The sequence below is a fragment of the Cetorhinus maximus genome, chromosome 1, assembly GCF_964194155.1.
Source record: "Cetorhinus maximus chromosome 1, sCetMax3.hap1.1, whole genome shotgun sequence".
Taxonomy (NCBI): domain Eukaryota; kingdom Metazoa; phylum Chordata; class Chondrichthyes; order Lamniformes; family Cetorhinidae; genus Cetorhinus; species Cetorhinus maximus.
In genome coordinates, this window is record NC_135879.1 from 139823703 (window position 1) to 139844876 (window position 21174).

General features: G+C 41.3%; 1 protein-coding gene across 6 annotated transcripts in view; it reads left to right on the forward strand.

Annotated features, from left to right (window-relative positions):
* The window catches only part of atp10d (ATPase phospholipid transporting 10D), a 319766-nt gene that overhangs the window by 144782 nt on the left and 153810 nt on the right, over window positions 1-21174 (forward strand). For all 6 annotated transcript variants that reach the window (XM_078547252.1, XM_078547262.1, XM_078547241.1 and 3 more), the window contains one exon: window positions 18404-18598. In XM_078547252.1, the coding sequence (XP_078403378.1) occupies window positions 18404-18598 (195 nt within the window). The remainder of the gene's footprint in view (window positions 1-18403; window positions 18599-21174) is intronic.

Genomic DNA, 21174 nt, shown 5'->3' on the forward strand with positions numbered 1-21174 from the left:
CGTAAGGCATGGCAAACTCATAATTTAAAGTTTGGACCTTATTCAATATGGACATTGAACAGAGAAGCTGTTGAGTGAAAAAGAAGGCCACTGTGTCCACAAAATGTTGCTGAAAGTCAGGTTACACTGTTGTGTGAATTCCAGAACTCAGTCAGGGAACTGACTCACTGAACTGAATGTACTCTGGGTGGGGGACTTCATTGTCCATTATCAAGAGTGGCTTGGTAGCACCACTACTGACTGAGCTGGTCGAGCTCTAAAGGACATAGCTGCTAGACCGGATCTGCAGTCTTGGTCCCTCCATTATGTGTGGCATTACCACCATGCTAGATGGGAGACATTTCGAACAGACTAGCAGCTCAAAACTGGGCATCCATGAGGCTCTGTGGGCCATCAGCAGTAACAGAATCATATTTGACTACATTTTGTAACCTCATGGCACAGCATAGCTCCCACTCTACCATTACCATCAAGATGAGAGATCAACCCTGGTTTAATGAAGAGTGCAGGAGGGTATACCAGGAGCAGCACCAGACATACCTAAGATGAGGTGTTGACCTGGTGAAGCTACAACATAGGGCTACTTGCATGCCAAACAGCAGAAGCAGCATGCAACCGACAGAACTAAGTGATCCCACAATCAATGGATCAGATCTAAGCTCTGTAGTCCTGCCACATCCAGTCTTGAATGGTGGTGGTGGACAATTGTTGGAGATGGAGGCACCACAAATATTTCCATCCTCAATGATGGGGGAGCCCAGCACATCAGTGCAAAAGACAAAACCGAAGCATTTGTAACCATCTTCAGCCAGAAGTGCAGGTAGATGGCCCATCTCTACCTCCTCCTGAGGACCTCAGCATCACAGATACCAGTCTTCAGCCAATTTGATTCACTCCACATGCTACCAAGAAACAGCTGAAGGCACTGAATACTGCAATGGCTATGATTCCTGACAACATTGCTTCAATAGTACTGAAGACTTGTGCTCCAGAACAAGCCGTGCCAATAGCTAAACTGTTCCAGTACACCTCCAACACTGGAATCTACCCAGCAATATGGAAAATTGGCCATGTCTGTCCTGCCCGCAGAAAGCAGGACAAATCCAACCCGGCCAATTACCATCCCATCAGTCTACCCTCGATCAACAGCAAAGCGATAGAAGGTGTTGTCGACAATGTTATCAAGCTGCACTTGCTCAGCAATAAACTGCTCACTGACGCTCAGATTAGGTTCCACCAGTGTCACTCAGCCTCTGACCTCATTGCAGCCTTGGTCCAAAGATGCACCAAAGAGCTGAACTCGAGGTTAGGTGAGAATGAAATAAAAACAAAGTGCTGGAAAAACTCAGCAGGTCTGACAGCATTTGTGGAGAGAGAAACCGAGTTAATGTTTCAAATCCGCACGACTCTTCTTGACCCGAGTTGTGCAGACTCGAAACGTTAACTCTGTTTCTCTCTCCACAGATGTCAGACCTGCTGAATTTTTCCAGCATTTTCTGTTTGTATTTCATATTTACAGCATCTGCAGTATTTTGCTTTTATCTTAGGTGAGAGTGACTGCCCCTGCCATCAAGGCCACATTTGATTGAGTGTGGCGTCAAGGAGCCCTAGCAAAACTGAAGTCAATGGGAATCGGGGAAAACTCTCCAATGGCTGGAGTCATACCTAGCACAAAGGAAGATAGTTGTGGTTGTTGGAGATTAGTCATCTCAGTCCCGGGACATTGCTGCAGGTGTTTCTCAGGGTGATGTCAGCTCAACGATCTTCAGGTACTTCATCAATGACTTTCCCTCCATCATAAGGTCAGAAGTGGGGAAGGTCGTGGATGATTACACTGTGTTCAGCACCATTCTTGCCTCCTCAGATACTGAAGCATTCTGTGTCCATGTACAGCAAGACTTGGACAATATTTGGGCTTGGGCTGACAAGTGGCAAGTAACATTCGTGCTACGCAAATGTCAGGCATTGATCATCCCTAACATCTCCCCTTGTCATTCAATGACATTACCATCCATGAATCCCCCACCATCTTAGAATCATAGAAGTTTTATTGCACAAAAAGAGACCACTTGGCCCACCATGTCTGTGCCAGCAGAAAAACGAGCCACCAGCCTAATTCCTCTTTCCAGCACTTGATCCATATCCCTGCAAGTTACGACACTTGAGGTGCATATCCGAATATCTCTTAAATGAGTTAAGGGTTTCTGCCTCTACTACCCTTTTCAGGCAGTGAGTTCCAGACCTCTGCTACCTTCTGGGTGAAAAAGCAATTCCTCATCTCCTCGTGAATCTTTCTACCAATCACTTTAAATCCATGCCCCCAAGTCACTGACCTCTCTGCTAAGGTAAATAGGCCTTTCCCATCCATTCTATCACAATCAAATCTCCCCTCAGCCTACTCTGTTCTAAGGAGAACATCCTCATCTATCTAATCTTTCCTCATAGCTGCATTTTTCCAGTCCTGGAAACATCCTTGTAATTCTCCTCTGTACCCTCTCCCGTGCGATTACATATTTTCTGTAATGAGGTGGCCAGAACTGCACACAGAATTCGAGTTGTGGCCTAACTAATGATCAGTGCTGGGGCCACAATTATTTGCAATATATATTAATGACTTGGATGAGGGAAGTGAATATACTATCGCCAAGTTTGCAGATTACACAAAAATAGGTGGGAAGGCAAGTGGTAAGGATGACACAAGGCGTGTAACAGAGGGATATAGACAGGTTAAGTGAGTGGGCAAAGACTTGGCAAATGGAATATAATGTGGGAAAATGTGAGGTTATGCACTTTGGCAGGAAGAATAGAGGCGCTGAATATTATTTAAATGGAGAAAGACTGCAGAAAGCTGCGGCACAGAGGGATTTGGGGGTCCTTGTGCTTGAGTCCCAAAAAGCTAGCATACAAGTTTAGCAGGTAATAGGAAAGGCAAATAGAATGTTGGCACTTATTTCAAAGGGAATGGAGTATAAAAATAGGGAAGTTTTGCTAAAACTGCACAAGGCACTAGTTAGACCACACTTAGAATACTGTGAACAGTTTTGGTCCCCTCATCTAAGGAAAGATATACTGGCATTGGAGGCAGTCCAGAGAAGGTTCACTAGGCTGATCCTGGATATGGAGGGGTTTTCTTATGAGGAGAGGTTGAGTAGGTTGGGCCTGTACTCATTAGAGTTTAGAAGAATGAGAGGCAACCTTATTGAAATACATAAGATTCTTAGGGGGCTAGGCAGGGTATATGCTGAGAGGTTGTTTCCCTTTGTGGGAGAGTCTAGGACCAGAGGGCATAATCTCAGAGTAAGGGGTCGCCCATTTAAGGCAGAGATGAGGAGGAACTTCTTCTCTCAGAGGCTGGTGAATCTGTGGAATTCTTTACCATAGAGGGCTGTAGAGGCTGGGTCATTAAGTATATTGAAGGTTGAGATAGACAGGTCTTTAATCAGTAAGAGAATCAAGGACTGTGGGAAAAAGGCAGGAAAATGGAGTTGAGGATTATCAGATCGGCCATGATCTCACTGAATGGCAGAGCAGACTCAATGGGCCAAATGGCCCACTTCTGCTCCTACGTCTTATGGTCTAATAATTTATACAGTTCGAGCATAACCTCCCTGCTCTTAAATTCTATAATTTAGCCAATAAAGGAAAGGATTAAGAAGAAATGCCTTCATCCTTATTGACCTATCCTGCTACCTTGAGGAATCTGTGGACATTCACTCTAAGGTCACTCACTTCTTCTACAACTCTCCGTTTTCTCCTATTAAGTATGTACAGGATGCAATGCAGCAAATCACCAAGGCACCTTCAACAGCACCTTCCAAACCTACAACTTCTACCATCTAGAAGGACAAGGGCAGCAGATGCATGGGAACACCACCACCTTCAAGTTTCCCTCTGAACGACACACCAGCCTGACTTGGAACTATATTGTCATTCCGTCATTGTCCCTGGGTCAAAGTTCTGGAACACCCTCCCTAACATCAATGTGGGTGTGCCTACAACACATGGACTGCAGCATTTCAAGAAGGCGGCTCAACACCACCTTCTCAAGGGCCATTAGGGTTGGGCAATAAATGCTGGTCTAGCCAGCAACGTCCACATCCCATGCACAAATAAATTAAAGAACTGTCTCACAAAGAGCAACGTATTCTAGAATAATTGTAGCAGAATCCGTGTTGGTTCGAGTTCAGTTATTGATTCAAAAAGAATGAAACTGTTCAACTGCCATTCTGACTGCAATCGCCAAAGAGACCAGGACATGGGAAGAAGGATCTGCACACCTGCCAACTACGCCAAGAAAATAGTTAAATTGCTGTTCTGGCTACAGTCACCTAAGCCGATCAGGATACGACAAGGAGGACATTTTGCAGATGAACTGCAGAGCAGACGACTATCTACCTGGACATCCCCACGCAAGGACTTACTGCTCATCAGTTGAAGAAACAACCAGAAAGCATCCTCATCTCTTCAAGAGGATTCCTGCAAACCTCTTCTATCCTGGCTGTTGAAATCTTTTAAACGATTCTTTGACTAAAGAAGACCTCTCATCAGGCCTGCAACCTTGAATTTCAGATTACGTAAGACAAGTGATATATGAATGTTTTCTTTTTTTTCTTATAAGTAGTAACAGTTCTGTCTTTTACCCCTGTAGCTTTTCTTGAGTGTGTTAGTGCGAGTGAATGTCAGAATGCAGCATGATTCATTTTTCATTTATTTAGTTTTTTATTGTTTAAAAATAAACAATTTTTCTTTAAACACACATTCCTGAAAGTCTGCTGCTGTACAACTTCTTGACTGCACGCTCCAGGTTAAAACAAATACACACACCATTCCTATTCTTTAAAATCACTGATCACAAGGGGTTTGAAAAAGGGACCGGGATTGTCAGCAGTTCCCTTTCATCCTAACCGTGACAGTGCTCTAATGATTTTAAAACTGAATGTAGTTATTCAACTGTGGACAGCAAGGTGCTCTTGTCTTTTTGCCTCAAAATGGATTGCTTCACATTTATTTCCACATGAAATTGCATCTCTCTGCCATTCTGCCCAGTTGTCTAGGCTTTTCTAAAACCTCTTACCTTCTTCCTCACTGTTTGCTAAACTTCCTATTTTCTTATTATCAAAAAGTTAAGCATGTTTTTTTGAAGCTGATGGTCAGCTTTTGCTTTTGTGCATATATTAAAATCAGTATGCTATCCTTGGATATGTGTCAGTTTGAGTCAATAATTGAATAAGTTAATATAAGCTGTCCAGCAATAAATCTTAAGACCATATTGCTGAAAAAAGAGACATGTCGAAGCTTTTCACCTTGCGCTCATCAGGACACTCGCAAGAATACCAATATAAGGGGATAAAGAACACTTTATACTGTATGTAAAGAGTGCTGGTTGGTTGGCAAGTGACTTTGCCATGATGAATGCACCAATGATGGTGACTGACAGTTATTGTTTGAAATTTAAGCCAGGCAGCTTGACCCTGATTGGTCAAGGCATTGCCCTGAGGAATGAGTTAGTGAATAGCTGTAACTTATTTTGTTTAGCTGAAACAGCCGCAGTGTATGTATGTTCTTTCTGTCTGCAAAGAACAGGGCCCTGTGCATTAATATTTGTAACTTCCAGGACATGCAAATGTGACACATTGTGAGCCTAACTGACTTAAATTGGTTGTCAACGTAATTCTTAGCACATTGTGGACAACATTTGCTAAATAATCCTATCGCAGAATCACATCTAGTGTTGGACACTGTGTTTTGGGTTTTACAAGCATGGGCCGATTGGGTACCGTCTATACCCTGCCCATTATGAACAGTGGCTGGTACATACTGTTTGATACGACCCACCAGTCTTTGGGATGTACGGCCTACATACCTAGCATCACACTGGCACTGAAATTCATATACCACATTATTCGTTTGTGTGATGGCAGACGTCTCTTTGGCATGATGGCAGCATCCTGTTAGTGGCGAATACCCCTCGTGTTGCATGTTAGCAACGTGAAACTGCTAGCTTCAACTGTTTCTCAAGTTTTTGAGATATCTTGCCCTTCCAGCGTAATCTGAGGTAGACTGGACGTTTCAGGGCTGAAAGTGACGGCCTTCGGCCCGTTCATGAGTTTGCATGCTACACAACGCGAAATGATCTGATCAGGGTAGCCATTGCCCTGCAGGACGCCTTTGATGCGCCCGATTTCAGCATCAACCTTGCATGGTGGACAAATGGCTTGGGTTCTATTTACAAGGTTGCCAATAAAACCAATCTTATAACATATGGAACTGTAAGAATCCCAATGTGTATATTGTCAGTATATGTCAATTTCGGCAATATATGTGTTGGGATTCTTACAGCTGCATACAATGTAAGATTGGTCTTATCAGCAACCTTGTAAATAGGGCCCGAGCCATTTGCTCACCATGCAAGCTTGATGTTGAAATAGGGCGCATCAAAGGCATCATGCAGGATAATAGCTACCCTGATCAGATCATTTCATGTTGTATATCACCCAAACTCATGAATGAGCCTAAGGCCATCACTTCCGGCCCTGATTACCCTGGAAGGGCAAGGTACCTCAGAAGTTTGAGCAACAGGTGAAGCTGGCTGTTTCACGCTGCTACTATGCAGTAGCAACACGAGTGGTACTCACCACTAACAGGATGCTGCCGTCAAGCCAAAAATTCATTCTGCCTATCACACATATGAATAACGTGGTATATGAATTTCAGTACCAGTGTGATGCTAGGTATGTAGGCCGCACGTCCCAAAGACTGGTAGATCATATCATGTCCCAGCCACTGTTTGCAACGGGCAGGGTACAGACCGTACCCATCCAGCCTGTGCTTGCAAAACTCAAAACACAGTGTCCAACATTAAATGCGATTCTGTGATTGGACAACATTTGCTAAATAATCTTCAATGTGCTGAGAATTATTATTTAAGATTGTCAGTCGGGCTCGCAATGTGCTCATTTGCGTGTACTGGAAGCTGCATAAAATAATACACAGGGCCCTGTTCTTTGCAAACAGAAAGAACATGTACATATAGTGCACCTGTTTCAGCTAAACAAAATTAATGACAGCCATTCGCTGACTCATTCCTCAGGGCTATGCCATGACCAATCAGGGTCAAGCTGCTTGGCCATTAACTGTCAGTCACCATCACTGGTGTATTCACCATGGCAACGTCACTTGCCAACCAATCAGCATGCTTCACATACAGTATAAATTGTTCTTTTCCCCCTTATATTGGTATTCTTGCAAATGTCCTGATAAGTACACGATGAAGAGCTTTCGACATGTCTTATTTTTTCAGCAATACTCAAGTTCTGTACTACCAAATGACTACTTAAGAGCATAAGAAGTCATGGACCTAGAAAAGATGGTTTGACCCATTAAGCCCTCACCTTCTACAAACCCGGTACAATCTACCTATCCTGAACTTATTCCACCCATGATATGTTGGTACATTGGAGAGAATGCAAGAAGAGCAATGTGGATAATTTCCAGGATTAAGACCTTAGCTTTTCGCAGAGACTCAGAACTAAACTTGTTTAAATTGAAGAAACTATCATCTGGATCGTTAAGCATCCTTTAGTTTTAAGATGCCTGGAATCATCCTTATTACCCTTCTCTGAATCATTTAAATTGTCAGTGTCTTTGTACCCCAGTACCGTGATGGAGTAATGTGCTTTTTTTTATTTTTTCACGGGATGTGGGCATCACTGGCTAGGCAGCATTTATAGCCCATCTCTAATTGCCCTTGAGAAGTTGGTGGTAAGCCTCCTTGACCCGCTGCGGTCCATGTCGTGTTGGTATGCCCACAGTGCTGTTAGGACTGCTATTTGTGCTGTGTGCCAAATATGTCACACACAGATAAAAACACAAAATGCTGGAAATACTCCACACCTTTGAAGTGAGAAGCAGAGTTAAAGTTTTAGGTCAAATGACCCTTTGTCAGAAGTGAAACAGGTTAGAGATCTAAAACTTTTCAGCAAGCATAAAGGCAGGGAAAAATTGGAGGTGGGGAGGGAATGGGAAAGTAAATAGGGAAGGTCTGTGTCAATTGTGGCTCAGTTAGTAGCATTTTTGCCGCTGAGTCAGAGGGTTGTAGGTTCTATCCCATCCAGTGAGGTATTGAAGGAGTGATGCATTGTCAAAGATGTCGCTTTTCAGATGAGGCGTTAAACTGAGACCCTGTCTGTCCCCTCTAAGAGAAATATTTTGAAGAAGAGAATGGGAGTTATCCCTGGTGTCCTGGCCAATATTTACCCCTCAATGAACATCACAAAAACAGATTATTTGGTCATTATAACATTTCTATTCATGGGAGTTTGTTTTGTGCAAATTGGCTTCCACATTTCCTACATTCCAATAGTGACTGCACTTTAGAAAGTATTTAGATAAAAGCAAAATACTGCGGATGCTGGAAATCTGAAACAAAAACAGAAAACACTGGAAAAACTCAGCAGGTCTAGCAGCATCCATGGAGAGAGAAACAAAGCCAACGCCTCGAGTCCTTATGACCGCTCTGAAGAAAGGTCATATAGACTCGAGGTGTTGGCTCTGTTTCTCTGTCCATGGAAGATGCTGCTAGACCTGCTGAGTTTTTCCAGTGTTTTCTGTTTTTGTTTTAGAAAGTACTTAATTGACTGCAAAGTACTTTGGGACATCTGATGGTCATGAAGATGCTTTTCAAATGCAAGGACTCTTCTTTTTGTGATAGGGCGGAAGACAGGAGTGATTAAATGACAAAGGGAATAATTATGCAAGATAAAAGTGGGAGTGATTATGTGATAAATGAATATACAAAAGGGGAGATGTAAATGTTAAAAGCAGAATCATCACCAACAATTGTCATCCGGACTGAGGTTATGATCTAGAATTGTTGAACTCAATGTTGAGTCAGAAGGCTGTAAAGTGCCAAATTGAAAGATGAGGCACTGTTCGTCAAGCTTACATTGAGTTTCAGGGAACAGTATAGGAGGCCAAGGTCAGAGTGGGAATGGTGGTGGGGAATAAAATGACAGATGACAAGAAGCTTGGGTCATGCATGTGGACTGAACAGGTGTCCACAAAACGATCACCCAACCTGCATTTAGTCTTTCCGGTGTGGTGTAGACCACATAATAAGCAGTGAGTCCACTATCCTAAATTGAAAGAAGTACAAGTAAGTTATTGTTTTACCTGGAAGGAGTGTTTGGGGCCTTGAACGGTGAGAAGGGAGGAGGTAAAAGGGTAGGCATTGCATCTCCTGCTGTTGCATGCATAGTGGGGATTGGAGGAGCACACCAAGGTGTCATGGAGGGAATGATCCCTTCAGAATGCTAAAAGGGGAGAAGATGATATGTTTGGTGGGGATATTACATTGGAGGTGGTGGAAATGGCTGACAGGAATTAGAAAAGACCATACCCATTCTATTTCCCACACTTATGTTCTCACTACTTCTTCCTTGCCCTCTCAGAAATATGATAGGGTTCCCCATGTTCTTACCTTCCTTCCCATCAGTCTCCACATTCAATGGATCATCCACCAGGGATTTTTGCCATCTACAGCAAAATGCTTTGTCACCCTGTTACAGCTATGGGCACTGATGCATGACTTAAGTGTGGAAAATTTTTACTGAAGAAAATTTATGGTCATAGGAACAGGAATAGGTCATTGAATCCCTTCAGTCATGTTTTGCCATGCTATGAGATTATGGCTGACCTCAACTCCATTTAGCCAACTTTACTCCATTTGCCAGTTAAACCTCTTAGGTGGATGTAAAAGATCCTATGGCATTATTTGAAGAAGAGCAGGGAAGTTCTCCCAGGTGCTGTGGCTAATCTTATCCACCCAATATCACAAAAACGGAGTAACTAATCATTTATTTTGTTGTTGTTTGTGGGAGCTTGCTGAGCTCAAGTTAGCTGCTACGATTCCCTACATTACAACTGTGACTAGATTCAATACTTTATTGGTTGTAAAGTTGTAAATTGTAATAAACAATTTCTATTACCCTTACAGCATCGTGAAAATGTTTCAATTAATTTTTCTTCCAATCCACTGATATGTTATAAATCTTAATTTTGACCACTTTATTCGCTCAGGAGCGATCAAGTACAAAAGCAAAATACTGCAGATGCTGGAAATCTGAAATAAAAATAAAAAATGCTGAAAATACTCACCTGAAGGGTCATTGATCTGAAACATTAACTGTTTCTATCCACAGATGCTGCCTGTCCTGCTGAGTCCTTACAGCATTTTTTGCTTTTATTTTCCTTATTAAAGTAGTAACTATTTTAGGCAGGTGAAGACCTTTAGTCCATTTAGCCCGCCACATTCCCTTGATGCATTTCTAATATATTCTCATAAACCTGAAACCCATTTTTTGACAAGAACCTGGCAGATTCCCTCTTGAAACCCGTTAAGGTTTCTTGTTTTACCATTTTGTGATCCTTATAGAGACTGATAACTTGTAAAAAAGAGATGAATTTCTCAGTGACTGACAGAAACCGTGGTTCAAGATTTCACATTTCAAGAATTGTACTGTAACAAACAAACTAAAATCAACATAGATCAAGCATTACTTAACAGGCAACTAATACATCAAACCAAACAAAAGCTACTTTCATATTAGTTAATTAATGCAATAGAGATACGTGTTGCAACTCCTTTCACTGTGCACTTCTGGCAGATTTATGGCATTACACAATCAAGTCCTGAGTTACTCCCAGCTTTCCAACAGGTTCACTTTCCTTTGTCTCTTCACCTTCCAGCTCCTTGGCTTGTAGCTCTCCTTTGCGTCTGCAGCTCTCCTTTGTTTCTGGCTACACAGCGTTCATATCTTAACTTCCCGTTAGTACTGCCTCTAAGTCAAGGGTCACCAGGTCACATGGACCAGTATTTCTTATTATCTAAGAAAGTACAATTGATCCCATTACAATTGAGGGTAAACTCTTAAAAGTTATTTTCAAATATTATTTTAAATAATTATAGATCACAGAAATTTTAAAGAAATTACAAATTTTCTTTATTATACTGCTTCCAGGTCAAAGGTTGGCACATTCAAACAGAGAACCAGTTCTCATTAGCATTCTGCTTGGTTGTTAATGCAAAAATAGTCTTTTTCTGCTCGTTGCAGTAGTAGTTGCATTGTGTCTGTCTGTGTGACTGTCTCTAAAATGCAGCTAACCCTTTTTCTGTATCAAGGTGATACTTTATTTTCAGTAGATTTCAGTTTGGGTTTTTCCCCATGGGCCTGTTTCCGGGCAAAGGCTTAGTATAACCATCATCCCCTCCAATCCTGAACATTCCATTTCACTTTAAGTAAAACGAAACACTTTAAAACATAACAGTCTTGTAAAGTCCAGCATTTGTAATACCACCCATGTGGTGAATCTGCTTCAATACTCATGCTGGTAATCCGCTTTAAGTATTTACTACAGTATTAACGTTCACCCTGTCTTTGCTGTTTTCTTTTGTTGTCCTTAATTTGTAAATATGACCCCTTGTGCTCAAGTTCTTCACAGAAAAATTTGAATTCAAATTGTCATAGCTTCGTCGAGTCATTTATGGCACAGGAGATCATTCAGCCCATTGTGTGTGTGTGTGCTAGCTCTCCTTGGGACAATCAAGTCAGTCATACTTTCCTGTTCAATTCTGATAGCCCTGCACATTAATTTCCTTCAGGTGACCATCCAGTTTCCTTGTGAAATCATTGATTGTTTTTGCTTCCGCCACCCTCATGAGTAGAGTGTTCCAGGTCATTACCACTCGCTGCGTAAAACATTCTTCCTCAAATTCCCCTGCATCTTGTTACGACTGATGAAGAGGAACAAGCTGGCTTCCCTTTTTCCAGCCCCCTCGCTTGGTTGCAACAAAGGTTTGTTCAAAAATTCTTTCCCCTGTGTATACCTTTTCCAGTCCGAATATATTTACTTTTTAACATGGAGCCAATTCAATCAGGTTTTCTTGAGTCAAAGAACGAGTAAGTTTATTAGTCACTAAAACCTGAGGAAAAATAATAAAAGACGCAACACACATTCACATTGATCAGAAAAGAAACTTAAGGGCTGAATCTTACCTATGTCGGGCGGGTGGGCGGGAAGCCAATCGCCACCCGCGATCAGCTGAGTGCCGTCATTTCACGTGGGCGGGCCAATTAAGGTCCGCCCAGCGTATTATGCATTCTATACTGCTCAGCGCTACCTGTGCGGGCGGGGGGAGGAGGGCGAGTCGGGGCCTATGTTCTTTTGCACATGCGTGCGAAAGAGCGCAGCAATCTCCCTGAGGCACGGAGCTGCCTCGGAGATTAAATGGACAATAAAAGCTTTAAAAAATTCAAGTGAAAAATTATTTAAACATGGCCCCTCATGTGACAGTGTCATGAGCTGGGATATGCTTGTCACGTTCACCACACTGATTTATTAATTTTATAAAAGCTTCAGGAAACCTCAGCCTGCCCGTGGATGAGGTTTCCTGGAAAAGACGAAAGCTGCTTGGGCTCTTCGTATGCCCGTCAAACTTAAGGTTAGACGGGCAGTAGTGTTAATGACGTTAATGACTTTCTTAATGGCCTTATTCGGCCTTTGACAGTTTGGCGGGCACGCAGCTGCCTCTGGCGCGCGCCCACCGAACGCTATATCAAAATGATGTGCAATGATGTCGGGACGCATGCCTGATGTCATTTCACGTTATTTTATGCGTCGATGTGTCAGGCCTACCCCCACACTCCGACGGCAACATTCTGGCCTAAGAGTCCAAATAAAAGTTAAATAGAATATACAAATAGGTCCTTGGCTTGTCCACGAGGCATAGATAAGTGCAGTTCCCACAACACTCAAGAAGCTTGAAACCATCCAGGACAAAGCCGCCCACTTGATTGACACTACATTCACAAACATTCACTCCCTCCACCACCGACGCACAGTAGCAGCAGTTTGTACTATCTACAAGATGCACTGCAGGAATTCACCAAGGCTCCTTAGACAGCACCTTCCAAACCTATGACCACCACAAATCTAGAAGGATAAGGGCAGCAGATAGATGGGAATACCACCAACTGGAAGTTCACCTCCAAGTCACTCATCACCCTGACTTGGAAATATATCGCCATTCCTTCACTGTCGCTGAATCAAAATCCTGGGACTCCCTTCCTAACAGCGCTGTGGGTGTATCTACACCACATGGACTGCAGTGGTTCAAGAAGGCAGCTCACCACCACCTTCTCAAGGGAAACTAGGGATGGACAATAAGTGCTGGCCCAGCCAGTGAAGCCCACATCCTATGAATGAATAAAAAAAAGATGGTGATACGCCGCAAGCGTTAGTTAGCTGATTTCAGTAGAACTCTGGAGCGGACTTTGGCAGTTTCGCAGTCTGTTGGAGACACTTGTTGGCCTGTCCCCAGAGGGAGAGATGACCTCCTTGTCTCTGCAGGAGTGACTGAGGAGGCTGCCCTGTTTCTTCCTGACTGCTGGCTGTCTGTGATAAAATACACTTGTCTCCAGCAAGAGGGAGATCCTGCTTTCCTCCAACAGTATTCTTAGAAGACTGGTGTTTTTCTGTTTGTCTTATAGACACTTGTTTTCAGCGAGATAGAAAGACAGCGTGTCCTTCTAGCTTCTTTATTGTTGTTCCTCTGCTCTGTCCTTTCAGACCCAGATTTAAACTCATTCCTCAGTGTATTCCCGGAAGCAAAATAGGCATATGTTGCATCCAAAGTCCATTTTGCTTTCACCTCAGGAACCTTTTGACTCATTCTAAGATATTAATCAACAGGAAATGGTTTTTGGATGTCTGACGGGATGTGGCTAGTTGGGGCCAGTTTCCATTATCTTCACAGAAACACAGTGATTTAAAAGTCCAACCTTTTGCATTTTTTATATGTTTTCTTCTCAAGTGCCTCTGAAGCGGGCTTTTACACCTCCCCAGATGCGAAATTCTATGCAACCTTTCAGAACAAGTCTGCCAAAACAATCCACATAGGAATTTTCCAGAAGGGGTCCCTTTACAGTATCAGCTGTCTTTTGATCAGTGTCTTCTCTTGTATTTTTTTAAAAGAAAACAGGTCTTCTTTAAACAGTGCAATGTGTTGATAGTTAGTTGTAGGCTGTGGGTCACTCTCACTCTAACATCGTGTCGGCTGTCGTCACAATCTCTTGCCCAAAATCTTAAATCTGTGTCCTCTAGTCTTTGTACTATCAGCCAATGGGAACAATTTTTCCTTGTCCACCTTATTCAAACCTGACGTAATTTTGTAGACCTCTATTAAATTTCCCCTCATTCTCCATTGTTTCAAGGAGAACAACTCCAGCTTCTCCAACCTAACCTTGTAAATAAAATTCTCCATCTCTGGTACGATTCTGTAAATCTCTTCTGCACACTCACAAGGCCTCTTACATCCTTCCTAAAGTGTGGTGACCAGAACTGGACACAATTTGGGGTCCAACCAGAGCTTTATAAAGGCTCAGCATAACTTCTCTGCTTTTATACTTGATGCCTCTATTTATGAAACCTAAGATCCCATATACTTTGCTAACCACTTTCATTATGTCCTGCCATCTTCAAGGGCCAATGCACATGCGCATCCAGGTCCCTCTGTTCCTGTCCTCTCTTCAGAACTGTGCCATTAAGTGTATATTGCTTCTCCCTTTCTCTTCTGCCAGTTGCATCTCATCACAATTCTCTATATTAAATTCCAACGGCCACTTGTCTGCCCATTCTGCTAACGTATTAATGTCCTGCTGCAGACTGTTATGACACAGCAGTTGGTAAAGGCTGAGTTGTTTAAATCCCAGAGGGAAATTTGAACAACTGTCTTAACCTATGTTTTCAAGTGGTATGTTTGAGGTGCAGCTCTGAATTCAGGTTTAAGTCTACCAGGCCTCAAAAAGTTTTTTAATATAAAACTTAATTAAACATTTATTAATTTAACAACAAATTAAACACATACACATGTCTACACATTACTACCATAATAACTTTTAAACAAATCCCCAAATTAATCGCTCCCAGGTAAATCTTCACCAAGGTAACAGTAACCCATAGACTTTAAACAGACACCAGGCAAAGCACATTTGACCTTACGAATTCAAAATGAGATAAAAGCAAAATACTGCGGATGCTGGAAATCTGAAACAAAAACAGAAAATTCTGGAAAAACTCAGCAGGTCAAACAGCACCTGTGGAGAGAAAACAAACAGAGTTAATGTTTCAAGTCCTTATGACCCTTCTTATGACCTTATGACTCTTATGACACTGTTGTAGGCTTACAGGCTGGTTAGATTTTAAATGCCTCTGACTTACGCACACAAGCTCCTTTCTGTTTATACCTAGCTTTCTCTTTGAATGTAAATTTTCCATTGTATTACTAGGCTTTTAATTTTACCTGTCCTAATAATAGTCCTTTCATTCCACCACTTTTATTAGCAATATAAACACATTGCTTGGCGTCTACCAGCTAGGTGCAAGATTTTCCCCATTATTTTGAAAGGTTTATTCAACAAATGCAAATTTACACTTTACCTTCTACCCTTCTTACATTTATCTAATTAACATCTCAAAATTACTATACGCCAGAGCACCCAGACTAGCTGGCTTTAATCCAATTAAGCCACATAGACACAAACCCTACTACAATTCCAATTTAAAGATAATTTCCAATAACATTATAGACATTAATATCTCTTCATGACACAGACAATTTGTATTATCCTCACTGCCACTCCTCCAAGCTTGGTATACTTGGCAAATTTTGAAATTCTATTCCGTATTCCAAGATCCAAATCATTTATATGTTACAAAAAAAGCAGTGGTCCTAGCACTGACCCTCGGGGAACGCCACTGTCTATCATCCTCCAGTCTGAAAAATAACCATCTACCAAGATTCATTGTTTTCTGTCCTTAAACTAATTTTTTTTATCCAATTGGACAATGACCTCCTATTCCATGAGCCTCAGTTTTTTTAACCAATCTTTTGTGTGCTGCTTTTGTCGAACACCTTTCCCATCATCAACCTTTTCTGTTACTTCATCAAAAAAACTCAGTTAGATTAGTCAAGCATGATCTGCATTTTACAAATCCATGCTAGTTGTCCTTAATTAACTCAAAACCTCTCCAAGTACCTGCTGATTTTTCCCTGATTGTTTCCAAAACCTTACCTACTATTTATGTTAAACTAACTGGCCTGTAGTTGCTAGGACTGTCCTTTATGGCCTTTGTTGAATAAGGATGTGACATTTGCCAGTCGCCAATCCTCTGGCACCTCCCCGCTATCTAGAGAAGATTGGAAGATTATGGCAAGCCCTTCCACTATCTCCACCCATACTTCTTTCAGCAACCTGGGCTGCGAGCCATCCCAACCAGGTGACTTATTTACCCTGAGCATAGCCAGCCTTTCCAATACCACCTCCCTCTCAATTTGCACTCTGTCCATTGTTTCTGCTATTTCCGATTCTACCTCCATATTGTCAGATTCCTCCTCCTCAATAAACACTAATGCAAAGTACTCATTAAGTATTGTAGCCTTGTCCTGCACTTTTAAGCATATATCACCTTTTTTATCCTTAATGGCCCCGCTCCACCTTTACTACCCGCATATTTAGATGCCAATAGAAGATTTTTGGGTTCCCTTTTATGTTGGCTGCCATTCCATTCTCTCCTTGCCAGTCTATTTTCCTCTTCACTTTCCCTCTCAATCTATTGTACTTGACCTGGTTCTCACTGGAAGAATTCACCTAATATGCATCATAACACTTTTTTTTTGTTTCCTCATAATCCCCATTTCTCTCATCATGCAAGGAGCCCTGTTTTTGGTTACCCTACCTTTTGCCCTTTTTGGAATGTACCTAAAGACACTCTTCCTTGAAGATCACCCATTGTTCCATTGCAACTGTTCCTGTCAGTTTTGGATTTAGTTTTATGCAGGCTAGATTCCTTCTCATCACATTGAAATTAGCCCTCTTCCAATGTGGATGTTCTACTTAATATCATGCTTTGCTTTTTTCCATTGCAAATCTAAACCTTATGATATGATGATCAGTCTTACCCAAGTGTTCCCTCACAGACACTTGGTCCACTTGGCCACATCATTTCCCAACACCAAATCCAGCAATGCCTACTTTCTAATTGGGCTGAGAACTTACTGGGGAAGGAAGTTCTGCTGAACAATTCAGAAAATCCACCCCCTCCTTACCTTTTAGTCTAACATTATCCCATTCGATGTTTGGGTAATTAAAGTCCCCCAAAATTACCACTTTATAGTTCTTGCACATCTCTTGTGATTTTCCCTTTGCACACCTTTCATCCCCCTATTCAAAGGAAAGTAGATAAGACCCAGTGCAATCATTATAAGTGTTAAGCAGTCAGGCATACTCTGGTAATATTTTTAGTAATATTGTTGTGTTCTGATGCTCCCTCAGCCATTCATTTTGAAATAGCCATATATGTACTACCCGTTTATCAGTGTTAGTTGTGCTGGACCATCATGTTTGACGAAGATTGAATTGTCTGTATTGCTCATCAAAAGAATTATTGATGACAATAATGATGATGTGGTGGCCTCCTTGTCTTCTGCTGTCTTGGATTGTGCTGGATAAATGCATTACTAATGTAAGCAGTTCTGGGTTGCCCACAAAGGTGGAAAGAAAGGGTAACTCTTCTATGAGCTCTCAAAGAAGGGCCAATTGTTTTCTTTGATTTTTTTTTCGTTCATGGGATGCGGGCATCGCTGGCTAGGCCAGAATTTATTGTCCATTCCTAATTGCCCTTGTTCGGAGGGCAATTTAAGAGTCAACCACATTGCTGTGGGTCCGGAGTCACATGTAGGCCAGACTAGGTAAGGACAGCAGATTTCCTTCCCTAAAGGTCATTAGTGAACCAGATGGGTTTTTACAACAATTGTTTCCTGGTCATCATTAGATTTTTAATTGGATTTTTATTGGATTCAAATTTCACCATTTGCCTTGGTGAGATTTGAACCTGGTCCCCAAAGTATTACCCTGGGTCTCAGGAATACTGGTCCAGTGACAATACCACTATGCTACTGCAAGTGAGCTCAGAAAGAAGGAGAGCGCTGAGAAAGTAGGACTTTTCAAGGCATGGTGGGGGGGATGCTGAGTGCCACTCAAACAGTTTGGATTTTGCTGTTGTCACTAATCGTAGCTTTACGATCAACATAGTTCAGTCTACTCCTGATAATTCAATCTTGCTTTTGTGCAAAAGTTTAAAATATCATAGTTTGAATTATGCAATGTAAGTACTACAGCTAAGGGGAAATTTCATGCTAAAAAATTCAGAAAATATGAATTAGTGACTTTGAATTTAAATGTAGACTATGTAGTCATCGTAATTAGCAAACAATTTTTAAAAATGTAACTTTGATTGTCTGTCTTCATTTATTAATTTCAGTTTCCTTTTCTCTGTGTTCCTTCAGGGCTGCAAACCTTTACTTCCTGTTTATAGTTGTTCTAAACTGGGTCCCATTAGTGGAAGCATTTCAAAAGGAGATAACCATGTTGCCATTGGTCGTGGTTCTTGCAATTATTGCAATTAAGGATGGGATTGAAGATTACCGCCGCTATAAATTTGACAAACAAATAAACAACCGAACAACTAAAGTATATGACAAGTAAGTCTACGTATTTCCCTTTCTTCACTTTGACAGAAGGGTTATAGCCCACAACACTTTGGTAAAGGTGTTAGTATTAGTTCAAGTAATGTTTAAATGTGGTTTTTAAGGCCATACAAATTATCAAATGCTTCTATAATAGAACCCCATCAGCACAACAGGTTTATGGAGCTACTGCATTTAATAAAATATTTGTATGAATTTCAGAATAAATTGTGTCCAATTTTCTGAAGTTAGTTTTTGATAAGATAGGCATTTATGGAAGTGAAACCTTCAAAACAAAAGCAAAATGCTACAAAAATTAGTTTGGCAGCAGGAGTCAGCTTCCACAATACCTTGTATCTGGTATAGAAAATAATTTGTACCTAATAACCAACATTATAAAAGAAGCCTTTGTGTTGCCCCTAACCTTCTGCAAATCTTTCACTCAGGAAATAATCAGTTTACTCTATCCTTCAACTTTTAAATCTTCTGTTATGGGAAGGTTTATGCAATATGGTTTCAATAATATGAGAAACCTGCTCATCATGCAGAGACCCTGTCAACTAAGGAGCTCACACATTGACAGAACTTTTTGAATGTGGGCAGTGTAATAGCATTACTGAAAATCTCAAACCTGGGGTTTGCCTAGGCCTCTGTCCAATAAGTTCTAGTTCTTGCTGAAATTCAGTAGTTGCTACAGATACCAGTATTTAGTCTTATGTGCATCTGCCCTTCACTTTCTTGAAGGGAATGAAAGAGGCTTGCTTTCTGGCTACCTGGTTGTATTTGTGCACATATATTCCTGGTAGCTCTGTTCCCGCACCGTTTTAGAATTGTACTCTTTATTTTCTATTGCCTCTCCTCATTTTCCTCCCAAAATGCGTCACTTCATGTTTCTCTGCATTAAATTTCATCTGCCACAAATCATTAAAGGTGGCAGGGCAGGTTGAAAAAGTGGTTCAAACAGTGTACTAGATCCTGTGCTTTACAAATAGAGATAGATATAGGATCCAAAAGCAAGGAAGTTGCAATGAAGCTTTATATAATACTATTTTGGCCTCAAGTGGAGTATTATATCCAATTTTGAGCACTATAAGTTAGGAAGAATGTGAAGAAGGCTTTAAACAGGGTACAGAAATTACATTCCAACAGCCTGTCTATATCATCTTGAAGTTTATCACTTATCTTCTCACAGTTCACAATACTTCCAAGTTTTGTGTCATCTGCACATTTTGAAATTTGTGCCCTGTATGTCCAAGTTGCCAAGGTCTAAATCATTAATATATATCAAGAAAAGCAGTAGTTCTGGCACCAATCCCTGGGAAACCCCACTGCACACCTTCCTCCAGTCTGGAAAACAATCATTCATCACTACTCTTTGTTTCCTGTCCTTTAGCCAATTTCATATCCATGCAGTCACTGCCCCTTTTATTCCATGGGCTTCAACGTTGTGGCAAACCTATTATGTGGCACTTCATCAAAAGCCTTTTGGAAGTCCATTTACACCACATCATCTGCATTACCCTCATTATTCCTTTCTGTTACGTCATCAAAAAACTCAATCAAGTTAATTAAACATGATTTGCCAATAACAAATCCGTGCAGCCGTTCCTTATCTAATCCACCTCTGGCCAAGTGATTGTTAATTTTGTCTTGGACTGTTGTTTCTAAAAGCTTTCCCATATCTAAGAGGGGTTGGAAGATTATGTCCAGTATCTTTGCAATTTTTACCTTAACTTCCCTCAATATCCTTAAATGCATTCCACTTTAGGTAGAGCCAGCCTTTCTAGTATTGCTTCTTTATCAGTTTTTAGCCCATCTAGTGTCTCAACTACTTTTTCTTCAATTATAACTCGGTGGCATCTTCTTCCTTGATAAAAACACACGCAACACACTCATTTTGTATGTCAGCCATGCTCTCTGCCTCGATGTGTAGTTCCCCTTTTGGATCTTTAATCGGCCCCAGCCCCCACTCCTACTCCCAACTTACTATTTATATGTCTATAAGAGACCTTTGGAATCCCATTTCTGTTAGCTGCCAGTTTCTTCTTATACTCTGTCTATGCCCCCCTTATTTCCTTTTTCACTTTCCCTCCAAACTTTCTCTATTCAACTTGAATTTCATCAACTTGACACCTGTCATGCTTTTTCTGCTTCAGCTTACTCTCTTGCCATCAAGGGAGCTCTGGTTTTGGTTGCCTTACATTCCCACAAGGGAGAAAGGTATCTCAATTGTGCCTGAACCATCTCCACTTTAAAGGCAGCCCACTATTTGATTACAGTTTTGTCTGCCAATCTTTGCTTTCAGTTTACTCAGGACAGATGCGTTATCAACCCACTGAAATTGGCCCCCTTCCAATTCTGTATTTTTATTCTAGCTTGCTCTTTGTCCTTTTTTGTAACTAATCTAATACTATAATCACTATACCCTAAATGTTTCCCTACTGACACTTGATCCACTTGACCCCTCATTCCCCAGAACCAGATCCAGAAATGCCTCATTCCTGAAATATACTGATCAAGAAAATTCTACTGAACGCATTTCAAAAGCGCATACTTTCCTTTGCATTATTACTATCCCAGTTTTCATCAGG